Source organism: Notamacropus eugenii, chromosome 7 (genome assembly GCF_028372415.1).
Source record: "Notamacropus eugenii isolate mMacEug1 chromosome 7, mMacEug1.pri_v2, whole genome shotgun sequence".
Lineage (NCBI taxonomy): Eukaryota > Metazoa > Chordata > Mammalia > Diprotodontia > Macropodidae > Notamacropus > Notamacropus eugenii.
Window position 1 is genome coordinate 2,408,726 of NC_092878.1, and position 16,577 is coordinate 2,425,302.

Genomic DNA, 16,577 nt, shown 5'->3' on the forward strand with positions numbered 1-16,577 from the left:
CCCACAAATTGACAATAAATTATTAGTTTGCTGCATCATTTAAAAAAATTATGTAGTCTTAAAATGATGCAGATTTTTTTTAAAACATGAAAGGGCTAAAGAGAGTAGATTTCCAGGGGAGCACTGAGTGGTTTTCTTTTAAAGGAGATGGTAGGCCAAGTAAGTTTGAGAACTTGTGCTCTAGAGGATCTTCCACCCAGTATTCCTTCTTGTTTTGACATTCTTTGGTTCTGTTATGTACGAGGCTTTAAGAAAATAGGAAGGAAAATACTCTCTGTTCTCCTAATGGGGAATCCAAATAAATGCAATACAATTTGAGGGAAAAAGTCAAGCCCTAAAATTTGGAGCTGTGAGGGAAAGTTTCATGGGTGACTTTACAGATGAAAGTTCAGAGTTAGGTAGGAGGACGGATTGCACCTCAGGCATGACATATGAGTTGTACAGATGCCTGAGGTGTTGTAGGCAGGTGTGGATTATATACATGATAACACTGTCAAGTAAGATTTGGTATTGATTTTGATTCAGAATGTGTATGGTTTCATAGGTAGAGCTGAAGGTTTGTGGGTGATGGATTGGAGAATGGAGAGACTAGAAGCACAGATGCCTATTAGGAGTCTAATAATCTAGGGAAGATTTGATAAAAGCTTGAATTAGGGTGATAATCCTTTGGTTAGATTGAAGGGGACCGATGAAAGAGAAATGGTAGACAGAAAATTGACAGGCCTTGGCATATGATTGGGTATAGAAACTAGGGAAGAGAGAAGAATATGCAGTGAATCTTAGGTTATAATTCTGAGTTATTGGGAAGCATGGTGATGCCCCCAGCAGAAAAAGAGATGTTTAGAAATACTGACTTATTAAGGAAGATAAGGTTCATTTAAAACATACTAAGTTTAGATACTTTTGAGAATTCACAAAATAGCAGGCATAATGATCTGCCAAGAGACAGGGTAATGGTTTGCTGAGGGTTTTGAGTGTTCACTATGGAGATTATGATAGCAAGTCAATCAGGAAGGAGTAAAAGAATTTCTTTGTAACAGAAACCAGTTGAGTTTATAGAACATAAATTTCAAGTGGATCCATTTTCCCTCCAGCACAATTGCTTAAACCAGCTTTGGAGCATAAGTGGGGAAAGTAGATTAAAGAATTCACCACAATTGCAGATTGCAAGGCTAATGAAGACTTTGAAAGGGAAGTGAAGTCAGAGTCATGGTGACCTGGAAGAACTGGGAGTGATGGAGAAAGTAGGAGTCATGTTGAGGATGAAGGACTCATTTCAGGAGGAATAAAATAGACAGCATTATGGAAGAACTAGAATTTTTGTTCAGAGAGAGAAATTTCAGGGTTTAGATGTGTGGATGTAGCATAGTTTGGGGTGATGATGGAGTGTCATCTCTCTTTAGGGTTTGAAGTAAAGTTGTGATGTAGGTTGATGAACTCGGAAGCCATGTGTTACAAGAACTTCTTGTTGCTTTTTCCTTTTTTAGTTTCCCATACAATGAAAGATAAATCAGAATCAGACGTCCTCTTTACCTTACACAAATCGATCTCAACAACAAACTATTACTTTCCATACCTTTAGGTGGTTGAAAATTGATAATTTGTTCTAGCATAAGTTTAAGTGATTTAAAAATCATTGTGCACTCATCTAAATTAGATGAGTGAATGAATTTTAAGCCCCTCAGGCTGTTTGTTTTTAATCTTCCAAGACTTGGTCTGCTTTTTTTTAAAGTGATTTCTGAATTAATTAAGAACATTTATCAGTTACTAAAAAGATATAGTATCTTGAAAATACATTGGTAGTTTTTCTTTAAACGTATTCTGAGATTAAAAGATTACATTTTTCATTCTTTTTAGCCCAATATTTATGTGTTTTAGCGAATTCCTGTGAAATAGAAGGGAACTTGTTGTTAAGTTGAATTTTCTTTCGATAATGCTGCTTAAAAAATAATTTCCTTTTTTCAAAGGTGCTTCTGTGGTCGCTTGGTCAGGCAACATGCTTGTTTCACTGCAAGTCTTGCTATGAAGTACTCAGATGTGAAATTGGGTGAACATTTAAATCAAGAGATAGAAGAGTGGTCAGTGGAAAAACACACAGAACAGAGCCCCACTGATTCTTATGGTGTCATCAATTTTCAAGGGGGTTCTCATTCCTATAGAGCTAAGGTAGGTATCATATATTTTTCTCCCATTTTGTTAATAATAACATGAAATAGTTAAAGGGCAGAATACCCTGGCCAGGGAAATCTTATTATTTAGTCATAGCAGTGTAATGATTATCCAATTGAACAATAACTTTTTTTTTTTTTTTTTTTTTTTACCATTTTCTATATACAAAAGCCTGTGGGAAGTAGACAAAATTCAGAAATAATTGTGATGTTACATAGCAACAAAATATAATACCTTTGTATTATAAAACCTGGATTCTTATGACAAGTGTAAACACCTAGAACTTGTTTGGGAGGGAGAGAGAGGCGTGGTACTTTTTAAACAACTCCAGTAATAAAACGTTTCTGAGTAGATTCTTTGTTTATGTTTATTCTTTTCAATTTAGTGGTGTTTGAAATTAGTAGACAGTACTGTTTAGGAATATTTTGTTACGTTAGCAATTTCAATTCTAATAGGCTTTGGATTTATGTTAAAAACAATTTTAAAACTATTTTGCAACAATTCTTTGGTGTGATGTGTCCCCCCATTTTATTCATAATGATAAATAAAATGTCTTTCAAGGAGTTAGAGGTGCCATTGGTCTGACTTTATACCATGTCTTCTCCTCCTATTCCATCTTTCCCCAGAATTACTTGTACAATTTCAAAGTGTAATCTTAATTAAGAGAATAACACAAATCACAAAGATAAAAGAAACAGTGATGGACTAAAAATATTTAACTATGATTATTTGTGAAATAAGGCAACTAATTTTCTTTTTACATTTGTAAATTTAGTATCTTGATCATTTTTCAGCACATGCTAGTTCGTAGTTATGTGAATATTTTAGATTGTTTTAAAGCCTGTTTTTTCTACTTTTAAAAAAAGTACTACTTCTGCTTCCTACTTTTTTAAAAAAACGTTGTCCTTTTAAATTGTGGTATGATGTGCTATACATACCTCAACATCGATTGTTTTATCTTCTTGTATTCTTTAGTACGTGAGACTGTCGTATGACACCAAACCTGAAATCATTCTGCAGCTTATGCTGAAAGAATGGCAAATGGAACTGCCCAAACTTGTTATTTCTGTACATGGCGGGATGCAGAAATTTGAACTTCATCCACGAATCAAGCAGTTGCTTGGTAAAGGTCTTATTAAAGCTGCAGTAACAACCGGAGCCTGGATTCTAACTGGAGGAGTGAACACGGGTTTGTGTTGGGTTTCATAAAACTTTAAGCTTTTAATGCATAGTTTTATATTAAATAGGATATTAAACTTGGCATGTTATATAAGCTGTGCTGCTTGTATGTGTGTCTAGTCTTCAAAGTTAAAATAACATTTTTGTTAATTTACAACTGTAATTGGCATATAAAAATAAAAGGGCTTGGTCTCAATCCAGATGTTCAAAATAGTAATTCATTCCTTTTCCTGAGATGATAGGAGAAAATCTGAGAATACTTCTAGTTACAGATAAGTTGGTGGAATATCGCTGTTGCTGTTCCAGTATCATTACAATTGGCAAAAGGTTAATTTCTAGCATCTCTTTTATGTGAATAACTCCGTTCAGCCTTTCCAAAACTTTCCCTAGCCATATCTTGTTACAGTCTCGTAATAATTCTATGATGGGTAGGGAAATTTTCCTCATTTTCTTGATGAGGAAGTTAAGGCACTTAACTTTCTTGTCCAGAATTATATAGTTAAGTTGGGACTGGAATTCAGGCCAACTGCTTTCCACTAGACACAATTCTAGTTAAATTATGTATGTTTTATGGACCTAATTTGTAAATCTGTCCATTTATAAATTGATATACCTCTTTTCTTTTTTAAAGAATCAACCCAAATTGGATACTGATTGAATATATGGGTGAAGGTTGATGGAGTAGAAGATGAGCCTGGATGACTAAGGTTTAAAGCCAGAGTGACTTCCCCTTTGGAGGGGAAGGTGATGAGTTGAGGTGTCAGCAAGCTATCTAGGTGATATCAAATCGATATCAACATTTCTTTGAACAGGCAGATTTCTGCCTGACATGCTGCATTCTGATGTACAGGCTTCCATATGGGTTATATCGTAATAGAGTCAACTTAATAATTCTAAGCAAACTTTTTCCTTCTTGATTGGATTCCCTTAATGTCGTTCCATTCCCAAGCTTTCACCAATTAAACACACTCAGTGGACAAAACAAAATAATTTATTTTGGTATCCCAAGTAAAGTAAAAGTGGGAAAGTAAATTCACTATAAATGTGACCTAATATAAAAATAAAAGCATATTATTTTTGATTAAAAATATTTTCCATTACCCCTTCATTATTTTTAAAAATTAGTTATATTGATTCCTGTTTTCCCTTTATTACTGAAAATTTTTAAAGTACACAAATTGAAAACATACAAAGATGAAATCTTTGCATGGATGAAGTGAGATTATAGAATGATGCAGCTCTCTCCTTTGAGATCTTGGCAGTTTACAAATCCGCAGGGCACAGAGGGAAGCATCAGAGTTAAACATAGTTAAGTGGGCCATTCTATAAATTACTGAACAGTCTGAAGAGTGTGGGAAAACTCCATATTTATTACAAACTAGGTCACTGGGGTAAGCAGTAGTTGGTTTTACTTGCCTCTTGTATACTCCAGCAGGCCACTTAGTCTATTCAAAAGAAAATTCATAGGTCTGGGTTTGAGTCTCTGTGAGTTTTCTGGTGCGTAACTCTGGGCAAATCACAACCTCTCTGAGCTTTTTTTTTTTTTAAATAGGGTTAATGATATTTGCACCAACTACTTAGGTTTTACAGTGAGGAAAGTATTTTGTGAATTCTAATGTCACATTTACATATATATATACACACCTGTGTGTATATATAATTTTATTTATTAATATCTTGAATTAGGACCTATGTGGAACTTTGAACGTATAGAATGCTACTAATACATAATAATCTTTTAAAAATAAAATCTTGTGTGTATAGGTGTGGCAAAACATGTTGGTGATGCCCTCAAAGAACATGCTTCTAGATCATCTCGAAAGATTTGCACTATTGGAATAGCGCCATGGGGAGTTATTGAAAACAGGAATGATCTTGTTGGAAGAGATGTAAGAAGAAATTTTATTATTTGCTTTTTGCGGATTTGTAATAAGTTGTTTATTGGTAATGGTATGAGAAAAAACCCATTGTTTTGTTGATAAGAATCTTGTGACTTATTTGGGATAAATTAACTTTAGTTAAACAAGAATTCAGTAGTCAATAAATACATGCTAGGGACACCCTTTTCTCAAAAAAAAAAAAAAAATGGCAAAAAAAAAGATGATCCCTGACCTCAAGGAGCATACAATCTAATGGAGAAGCTGGGGAGGTGGGAGTGGACAGAAGGAGCAGGGAGGTACCTGATATGGGGGTGTGATGGAGAAATCAGGGGTTTCCCAAAGTAGTACAGCCAGATAGGAAATGAGAAAGGAGCAGAAGAATATGTGATTATTAAAGGTTATGTGTTTAAAAATTTCTGAGTTTCACAGCTTCTACTTGATACCTACAGAAACTAGCAGAAGTTCATTTTTGGCATTAAAGTTCTCTGCAACATTATTAAATTATCACTGTTTATTCATTTATCAGCAAATATTTTTCATTTCTCCCTCTTGTGAAAGTAACAGGGGAATACATAAATTGGGAGAAAGAATCTGATGTTAAGTGCTCCTTACTGTGTTTCCCTCATCGTTGTTGAAAAATAAATTGCTAGTATCTACCTCACAGGGTGATTGTGAAGATCAAATGAGATGACAAATGTATAATACTCTGTAGACTTTAATGCTAGCCACTTTGTCATCTTAGAGCAAGGTAAATTGCCAGAGAATACAAATCATGAGTCCTCCAGTGTTCACATTATTCGAATTTACGCTGAATATTTCCATTGGGGTGGAACCAATTTGTGTGTTTAATATAATTATAACTTTGAATGGTGTGATTTCCCACTAATCAAAGCTCAGCAGTATTTAGATTTATTGTTTTCTTTATATTTGAGTATTTCAGTAGATCTCATGAGTATGGGATTGCCTCATATTGGTGCAGAATACAACTTATCCAAGTTTTTAAATTCTCTGCTTTTCTGTGCAATCCCAAATGGCCTCCACAGATGGCTATTAATATAAATACATTATCTGACTCAATGCTGTTTTCCAAAGAACTTTTAAAATTACAAACATTTAAATTTTATTTTAAATAAAACTTAGCAAGAGAAAAATTTTCATCAGGCAGATGTGACAGCAGGTAGCTTATGGAACTCTCAATAATAGTATATAGAAAAATTGAAACAACAGGCAATATTTCAAGAAACACTGCATTGTGTCAGAGATACATAGGAGATTAGACATAATCCTTGTTTTCATGCAATCTAAAATCTAGTATGAGGATAAGACTACACAGATAAAATAATGTACAGTATTATGAGAGGGAAGTGGCATTTGTGTTAAACTTTAAAAGATAGGTAGAAATTACAGACATTGCCAGGTTGGGAGGTGGGGATAGGGTGAGAGTAGAAGAAAATATTTCTGGAGCACTATGTTATTTGTCTAGATTGGAAAGGGACAAAGGGATGCTAGATCATAAGAGAACCTTCTTGATTAGAGTCCATGGACTTTAAATTATATCTAGTTTTCATTTAATGGCATGTAGATTAAACTCCCTACTTTTACAGATGAGGAAATTGTGTCCTATACAAGAAAAAGTGTCACAGAAATAAAAAGTGACTGAGAAAGTATTTGAACTCAGGACCTCTGATGAGTAATAGACGGTCTTTTAAACTACTAGGTTTTGACCAGAGTAATGCTATAACCAGGTAATCTAAGGAAACAGTCCTGGAGCATGGAATATCATTTAGGGGACTATTATATTAATCCAGCCATCCAAATTACTAACGAAGACCTTTACTAAGGTGATCACAATGTAAGTAGAGAAGAGGAATGGATACTAGAGTTGTTTTAATGGAGAAATTTTTAAAAACCCACTTAGTATATAAATCTTGCCTGGGGGAAAATATACAAAGACAGAATGGGAAAAGGTAGGAGATAAAAACTTAGAGTCATTTAATTTATGGGATCAATAGGATGACATTGAACCAACAAAAGAGACAAAGAAGTAGTCAGAACAGGTTAATGGAGAATTGAAAAGAGCTAAGTTTCCGAAACCAAAAGAGGAGAGAGCTCCAGAAGGCGAGGCTGGCCACATCAGTGTAAATGCTCGGGAGACGTCTCAAGGAGTGTGAGGCCTGAAAAAACTCAGTTGAGTTTTGTGATTAGGAGAACATCATCAAATTTTGAGGATTTGTGGAGACTAGATGAATGTAACATTAAATGACAGACTGTTAAACTGAGAATGAAAATACATTGAGCTTTCTGCAGTATACAATGGTTGTATACTATAGACTACTTTTTTCCTTTCCGTGCTATTATTTCTTAACCCCTTGGGGGCTTTTCTCTGCTTTAAATGTGTAAATATTTGCAGTCTAACAGTATAAGGCCTTGTAAAGACCCCACCACAGCTGTTAATGAGGTTGAACTGCCAAGTCTGACACTAAATATGGGGAAAAAATGATAGCTTGAAAGTCAAGTTGAGCTCAGTAGTTTTAAGTTTTTTTCTTCCATGTTGTGGTTATTTATTCTAGATTTTTTTTTTGTATTTAAATTTATTTAAGTTTTCAACATTCATTTTCACAAAATTTTGGGTTCCAAATTTTCTCCCCATTTCTCCGCTCCCCCCACCCCAAAACGCTGAGCATTCTAATTACCCCTATCACCAATCTATCCTCCCTTCTAACATGCCTTCCTTCCCTTATCCCCGTGTTCCCTTTTGTCCTGAAGGGCAAGATAAATTTCTATACCCCATTAACTGTATTTCTTATTTCCTAGTTGCAAGAACAATACTCAACAGTTGTTCCTAAAACTTTGAGTTCCCAGCTTCTCTTCATCCCTCCCTCCCCACCCATTCCCTTTGGGAAGGCAAGCAATTCAATATAGGTCATGTCTGTGAAGTTTTGCAAATGACTTCCATAATAGTCGTGTTGTGTAAGACTTAATTATATTTCCCTCCATCCTATCCTGCCCCCCATTGCTTCTGTTCTCTCTTTTGACCCTGTCCCTCCCCAAGGAGTGTTGACTTCAAATTGTTCCCTCCTCCCATTGCCCTCCCTTCCATCATTCCCCCCACCCTGTTTATCCCCTTCTCCCCCACTATCCTGTATTGTAAGATAGGTTTTCATACCAAAATGAGTGTGCATTTTATTCTTTCCTTTAGTTACATGTGATGAGAGTAAGCTTCGTGTTTTTTTCTCTCACCTCCCCTCTTTATCCCTCCACTAAAAAGTCTTTTGCTTGCCTCATTTATGAGAGATAATTTGCCCCATTCCATTTCTCCCTTTCTCCTCCCAATATATTTCTCTCTCACTGCTTAATTTCATTATTTTAAGATATGATCCCATCCTATTCAATTTGCTCTGTGGTGTGTGTGTGTGTGTGTGTGTGTGTGTGTGTGTGTGTGTGTGTGTGTGTAATCCCACCAACTACCCAGATACTGAAAAAAGTCTCAAGAGTTACAAATATTGTCTTTCCATGTAGGAATGTAAACAGTTCAACTTTAGTAAGTCCCTTATGACTTCTCTTTGCTGTTTACCTTTTCATGCTTCTCTTCATTCCTGTGTTTGAAAGTCATATTTTCTTTTCAGCTCTGGTCTTTTCCTCAAGAATGCTTGAAAGTCCCCAATTTCATTGAAAGACAATTTTTTCCCCTAAAGTATTATACTCAGTTTTGCTGGGTGGGTGATTCTTGGTTTTAGTCCTAGTTCCTTTGACTTCTGGAATATCCTATTCCATGCCCTTCAATCCCTTAATGTAGAAGCTGCTAGAATCTTGTGTTATCCTGATTGTATTTCCACAATACTTGAATTGTTTCTTTCTAGCTGCTTGCAATATTTTCTCCTTGACCAGGGAACTCTGGAATTTGGCCACAGTGTTCCTAGGAGTTTCTCTTTTAGGATCTCTTGTAGGAGGTGATTGGTGGATTCTTTCAGTATTTATTTTGCCCCCTGCTTCTAGAATATCAGGGCAGTTTTCCTTGATAATTTCATGAAAGGTGATGTCTAGGCTCTTTTTTTGATCAAGGCTTTCATGATAGTCCCATAATTTTCAAATTGTCTCTCCTGGATCTGTTTTCCAGGTCAGTTGTTTTTCCAATGAGATATTTCACAATATCTTCCATTTTTTCATTCTTTTGGTTTTGTTTTGTGATTTCTTGGTTTCTCATAAAGTCATTAGCCTCCATCTGTTGCATTCTAATTTTTAAAGAACTATTTTCTTCAGTGAGCTTTTGAACCTCCTTTTCCATTTGGCTAATTCTGCTTTTTAAAGCATTCTTCTTCTCATTGGCTTTTTGAACCTCTTTTGCCAATTGAGTTAGCCTATTTTTCAAGGTGTTATTTTCTTCAGCACTTTTTTGGGTCTCCTTTAGCAAGGTGTTGACTTGCTTTTCATGCTTTTCTTGCATCTCTCTCATTTCTCTTCCCAATTTTTCCTCCACCTCTCTTACTTGATTTTCAAAATCCTTTTTGAGCTCTTCCATTGCCTGAGACCATTGAATATTTATTTTGGATGTTTGGGATACAGAAGCCTTGACTTTTATGTCTTTCCCTGATGGTGAGCATTGTTCTTCCTCATCAGAAAGGATGGGAGGAGATATCTGTTCACCAAGAAAGTAACCTTCTATAGTCTTATTTTTTTTCCCCTTTTTTGGACATTTTTCCCAACCAGTTACTTGACTTTTGGGTCCTTTGTCAAGAGTAGGGTGTACTCTGGGAATCTGTCAGATCTCAGTTCCTCCAATGCGGCACAATCAAGTGTATACTGGTCTGGATGCTGAGAGGGATTTTTGTGCCCAGAATCTTAGCAGTTATGTCTCCACAGCCACCTGTCCTCCAGTTCCACCAAGTTAGCACTGGGGGCTGATTTTCAGATAAGCTGGATGGGCAGGGCCACCATTCAGTGTGAGATAGACCAGCTGGCCCAGGGCCTCCACACAGGGCGGAGGCAAGAATCAGCTCTTCAGTGCCCCCAGGGGTTTTACACTCCAAAAATGTATGCGGCTGCTGCGCCTGCCATGTAGCCTCTGAGGCCGCTGCCTGCTGCCAGAGCTATGGGAAGGCCCTTCTCTCTTCCTGGGCAGCTGGAAAAACCCCATCATTGACCTTTGGCACCTATGAGTTGAGGGATCTTCAAACCCGCTGCTGCTGGGACTGGAGATTCCGCCCCCAAAGGCTGTTCGTGAGCCGTGTGCCACGCAGCCAAGGCTGGGCTGGGCTCCGTGCTCCACTTCTGCTACTCCAAAATTTGTTGAGAGTCCCTCTCTACAGGTATTTTATGGGCTGTGGGGGGAGACCCTGCGTACGTGAGTCTTTCTACTCCTCCATCTTGGCTCCGCCCCCCCTAGATTTTTTAATTCATATTTATGCAATATTCATACTTAGTTACAAGGAAAGCTTCAAGAACAGAGAAAAAAAGCAAATTAAATTTTTGACCCAGTATTTCTTTTGTGTTTTGTATCCCCTTTAGGTGGTTGCCCCTTATCAAACTTTATTGAACCCTTTGAGTAAATTGAATGTTCTGAATAATCTCCATTCCCATTTCATATTGGTGGATAACGGCACTGTTGGCAAGTACGGTGCAGAAGTGAGACTGAGACGAGAGCTGGAGAAGGCTATCAATCAACAGAGAATTCATGCTAGTGAGTCCTTGTGATTTATAGAGGTCATTAGCCCAGCCACTCAGATTACTTAGATGATTTTATCGACTTGTACTTGGAATATATCCGAAAATGTGATGGATGTCAGTAGAAAAGGGTTTATTCAAGCATTCGTTTTAAATGTGTGAATATGAGGATATATATTTAAATTTATGCATCATTATTCAGAAACAAATCATAGAATATAGAAAATGTGCATCGTATTTGCTGTTGGTTTTGCTCTCCCTTTTGTGAAAGAATGTAGCTGAATTATTAGCTTCAATTTGATAATTGAACTTTGTTTTGGTTTTTGTTTTTAATTTTTACAAAAGGAATTGGTCAAGGTGTTCCTGTGGTGGCTCTCATTTTTGAAGGAGGGCCCAATGTTATCCTTACAGTATTGGAATATCTTCAAGAGAGTCCACCTGTCCCAGTGGTGGTTTGCGAAGGTACAGGTCGAGCTGCAGACATACTGGCTCATGTTCATAAACAAACAGAAGAAGGCGGGTAAGAAAAGCTTTTGGAGGTGGAGAGAGGTGGCATTAATTTAAGAATTTATGGAGAGATTTTTTTAAAAGAGAAATTGGATTAATTTTTGCGTTAAAAGTTTTAAAACACGAATGCTTTTGGGGGTACTGTTACATCACAATATGTGTTCATTTTTCAGAATATTGGAAAATAGTGTCAACTTGTATCTTTCAAAAATGTTTAAAGATTTAGTAGAGGAAAGTCACTCCACTCAATTATTACTCATAACTTGAAGTATGTGATTCTTTCCCCTGATCCCCCTAGACAGAAATTCAACCAGTTTGTAAAATAAAATGTTAGTATAGCATCTGAAAATGTGTCTTGAATGATTTCTGGCTGTGTGCCCCCCTAAAGCACACGGCTGCATGGAGAATTTAGTAGTTACTGAAATCTTTGGCCGTCTTTGTTTTAGAAATCTTCCTGATGCAGCAGAACCTGACATCATTTCGACCATCAAAAAGACATTCAATTTTGGCCAGAGTGAGGCTGTTCACTTATTTCAAACATTGATGGAATGCATGAAAAAGAAAGAACTTGTAAGTGGATTTCAGCAGAGAAAGCTTTTTATTTCCATGAAAACTCATTCTGAATCAGAGGGATAATAATTGATAAAATAAGAGCTCCAACTTCTTGATTGTAGTTTCTAGATGTTTAGTTGGATCTGATTTCATCCATGTTACTGCAGCTCTACTGATCACAGTCCCTCCTCCCCTTTCTATCTTACGTGTCTTTTTTGTAAATTCTCCATGGAACCCTGATCCAATTCCCTGGAAGCAATCCTTTGTTATTTAATTAATTGGTTGATTTTTACTGACTTGGTAGTACCAGTGTATCACTCAGGCTGTTTAACTTTCTTGAGTCTTAGAGTAAGTACATAATCAGTCCACCTCCTTTACTGCTAATGTATTTCCTAGGGGAAGTCTCTCGGTTTCTTGTAATAAAAGTCATCTTGGATGTTACTTGTAATTTGGTTCTTCTTAAATCAAAGTATTAGTCCATGATTCACAACCATGTAGCCTAAGGAAGTAGATAGATATCTGTCTTCAAGTCAGGAAGACCTGAGTTTAAGTTTTACTTCGGACACAAAACTGACTTTAATGTTGGGTAAATCACTTAACATCTCAGTGATCCAGACAACTCTCTAAGAGCATAAGTGACAGAGCAAGTGCTAGTCTATGTTGATAGGTGCCTTTTCATTGGCAGGAGGTTCCTGTGACAAGTTCCAGGTCTGGATCCCTTTCCTTTCTTCTCCCTCCCTCCATACCACTTCACAAACCCTGTCCCCACAAAGTGCAGCTTTAATCACTGAAAGTTTTCATATAATTTTGTCAAATATAGTCCAACTCAGTCATTTTATTTCTGGTTTCAGCTTATTGTCTTTTTGTCGCACCCATTCAAGCTTTGTATCCACCTGTCTACATCTGTCTTTCTGTCTAAATTATAGATAGACAGATGAGCTCTAAACACAGTGAGCTACCTGTCTTGAAGCATGTCATAATCTGATCAGAGTGCATTTTCATCCGGACCAGGCCATCTTTGTCAAATGGCCATGGATCTCATTAAAAAACAGTGTAGCGTCTGGGCTTCGGTGCAGTCATCAATGTCATCTATGAACAAGAATATCTAGAGAATCTTGTCATAGGGAGCCCTTGTATTTGGTGTTTGTGTAGGCCAGCCTCCATGACACTGCTGAATCCTTCATTTAAAGCAACTCAGCTGCATTTTTAAAATCAATAAACAGAAATAGAAGCATCTCGTTATCTTTATCTCTTTTCCTTGTGAGATATGTCAAGATATGGTCCATGCAGAATCCATTCTCAGAGAAAGCAAGCCTTTACTACCTCTTGCCTGAACTATTTCAGGGATCTTTATAGTGGACTCCTGGCCTCAAGTCTCTTCCCTTTCTAACCCTTTAATTCTCCACATTGTTGCCAAAGTTAATTTCCTAAAGTATTCCCCTGTCATGCTCTCCTTAATAAACTCCATTGTTTCCTCTTACCCCTAGAATCAGCTATAAACTCCTCTGTTTGGCATTTAAAACTCTTTATATCCTCTTTCTGTCCTTTACAATGTTTGGATAAAGTATTCCTTCCATCCTCCATAGACCAGCCAACTTGTCTACTTAGTGTTTCTCACATATAGTGCTTTATCTCCTTTCTCTGTGTCTTTCCTCTTTCTGTCCTCCTTGCTGTCCCTCAGTACCACCAACCTCTAGATTGTGTTTTACTGTAAGACTTAACTAAAACACCACCTCCTCCAAGAAGCCTTGCTCTATCCCTACAGCTACTGGTGCCTTCCCCGCAAGAGCTACCTTTCATTTACTCTTTACTTAACTGGTTTGCACTGGGTGTGTATGTGTGTGTACACATGCACATAGGGAAGTGACCTGCCCCATTAAAATGTTGGCTCCTTGCGGGTAAGGACTCAGATCTCAGGACGGCGCCTGAGACATGGTAGGGCCTTAATAAATAAACGCTTGTTGACTAACGGACATGAGATAACAATTACTGATCTCTTTCACCTGTGTCTCTGTCTCTGTTGTAACAAAGGTAGACATCTCTGTTTAAATATTATCTGTAGGCTTTTCCATTCTTGGGAATCTTACTCTTCTGAGTTTTTTTTTTAATTCATTTTGAATTTAAATTCAAAAAGACCAAAAAAAAAAAACCCAAAACATTTCCATGTACACAGCACAATATAAGGAGAAGATTAAGTATAAAACCATGAATTTCCACTTCGTACCATTACTTTTTTTTTGAAAAAACTGTAATAAATACTACACATCATTTTCAAAGCTGTCCTGTTTTTCTGCGCTTTCTTCTTAGTTTTCTTTTGTTCTCTGCTGCTTACTTTTTTTTCCTCCTGTCCTCACCCCATCCTGGAGAAGGATACCATTAAATACAAATAGGTGTATATGTGTAAAACCATACTATGCATACTCCTATTTATCAGTTTTTTCTTCCTAGGTCCGTTATAATTGATTTGAATATTTATAATACTCAAAATGGCGTAGTATTCAAAGTTGTTCTTAGAATAGTACTGTTGTTACTATGTACAAAGTTCTCCTGGTTCTGCTCATTTGACTCTTTATTTATGCAAGTCTTTCTAAAATCAAGCAGTTCTTCATTTCTTGTAGCACAGTAGTATTCTGTCCCAATCATATACCACAGCTTGTGTAGCCATTCTCCAGTTGACGGGCATCCCCTCAGTTTCCAGTTCTTGGTCACCATAAAAAGAGCTGCTATAAATATTTTTGTACATGTGAGTCCTTTTCCCATTTTTATGATCTCTTGGGGATACAGTCCTAGAAGCGGTATTGCTGGGTCAAAGGGTACGCACATTTTTGTAGCCCTTTGGGCATAGTCCCAAATTGCCCTCCAGAATGGCTGGATCAGCTCACAGCTCCACCAACAATGTGTTTGTGTTCCAACTCTCCCACATTTCTCCAACATTTATCGTCTTCCTGTTTTGTCATGTTAGCCATTCCAGTAGGTGTCATGTGGTATCTCAGAGTTGTTTTGATTTGCATCTCTCTAATCAATAGTGATTTAAAGCATTTTTTCATAAAACTATAGACACCTTTAATTTCTTCTTCTGAAAACTGCCTGTTCATATCCTTTGACCATTTGTCAATCAGGGAATGGTTTGTATTCTTGTACATTTGACTCAGTTCTCTATATTTTAGAAATGAGACCTTTATCACAGAAACTAGTTGTAAAAGTTCTTTCCCAGTTTTCTGCTTCCCTCCTAATCTCAGTTGCATTGACTTTGTGCAAAAACTTTTCAATTTAGTGTAATCAGAATTATCCATTTTGCATTTCATAATGTAAGAGAACTGCTTCTTGTGGAAGGTGAGCTTTTAGCTAGATGTTAAGGAAGTCAGGAGGCAGAGATGAAGACAAAGAAAATTCCAGCCATGGAGGTCCATCAGTAAAAATACCTGGGATTGGGAGATTAGTTATGCTGTATGAGGAGAGAATATGTGCAGTGAGTAATAGAAGAGAAGAATAGGGAGGTAGGAAGAAGTCAATTTGTGAAGAGCTTTGAATGCCAAACAAGAGTTTATGGTAGGGATCCACTAGGTAGCTGACTAGAGAACTGACATGGTTAGACCTACGCCTTAAGGAAGATGAGTTTATAAGGTGTCAGAGATGAGAGGGAAGCGGGGGAGGGAGAGAGTAGAAGTGACAAACTTTGGTAACTGATTAGATTGGGGAGATGAGAGAGCGAGGAGTCGAGGATGACACTTGGGTCATTGGAGTGATACTGGTACCCTCAGCAGTAATAAGCAAGTTCAGAAGAGGAAAGGTTTTTTGGGGAAAGACTAGGCCTCTATAGGACATCCAATAGGCATCCAGAGATGCTCACATCGTGAGTCACATGGATAAATCCTAGAGGTAGTTGTTAACATTATTGCTATCATTGAGAATTGATCGTTATACAGTAACTGGCAGAGCTCTTACTTTCCTTCCAGTTACATCCACCAATACTCTTGGCTTCAGGAGGACCCTTTGTAGGACCCTTTTTTTCCTCAACTTCTTTGTTGTTTCAAAAGATCATATCCACATATTCTTCAATGAGGCTTCTCCTTATACAGCTGAATTTATACCATAATCTGCTGTTACCCTTGGTTGGCATGCCTTTTTCTGAGCAAGATTAAGTGATTTCTGGGCAGCTAGATAGTGCAGTGGAAGGAGTGTCAGGCCTGAAGTCAGAAAATGTCTTTCTGAGTTCAAATCTGGCTTCAGACACTTAGTACCTGTGTGACCTTGGGCAAGTCAGTTAACCTAGTTTTACCTCGTTGCTCATCTGTAAATTGAGCTGGAGAAGGAAATGGCAAAACCCTCCAGTATCTTTTCCAAGAAATCTTCAAGTGAGGTCACAAAAAGTCAGCCACACCTGAAGTGATTGAACAACAACAGTTAAGTGGTTTCTACATGAAATAGGTGCTTAGATCTTTTAACTCTAGTGTCAGATATTTGTGCCCAGTAAGAGGGTGTTTTTTCTGTCATGCTGTTATGTTTTGTGGAGGCTAAATTCCCATAAGAGATTGTGAAACTTCATCCGTCATTATTCATGGCTTTATATGTCAAGGAAAGGTAACAAACAGCCTGATAATCTCAGTCAGTTTGGGGTGGGTTTGTATA

The 16,577-nt window shown here is 37.2% G+C and overlaps 1 protein-coding gene across 2 annotated transcripts in view; it reads left to right on the forward strand.

Moving 5' to 3' along the window:
* Positions 1-16,577, forward strand: part of TRPM7 (transient receptor potential cation channel subfamily M member 7) — a 139,304-nt gene that overhangs the window by 44,226 nt on the left and 78,501 nt on the right. Inside the window, exons 4-9 of one of the 2 annotated variants that reach the window (XM_072624262.1) lie at positions 1,968-2,166; positions 3,145-3,358; positions 5,113-5,237; positions 10,734-10,905; positions 11,235-11,409; positions 11,843-11,966. In XM_072624262.1, coding sequence (XP_072480363.1) covers positions 1,968-2,166; positions 3,145-3,358; positions 5,113-5,237; positions 10,734-10,905; positions 11,235-11,409; positions 11,843-11,966 — 1,009 coding nt within the window. Of the gene's footprint in view, positions 1-1,967; positions 2,167-3,144; positions 3,359-5,112; positions 5,238-10,733; positions 10,906-11,234; positions 11,414-11,842; positions 11,967-16,577 lie in introns of those variants that run through there. The other variant, XM_072624263.1, reaches the window with a different exon arrangement.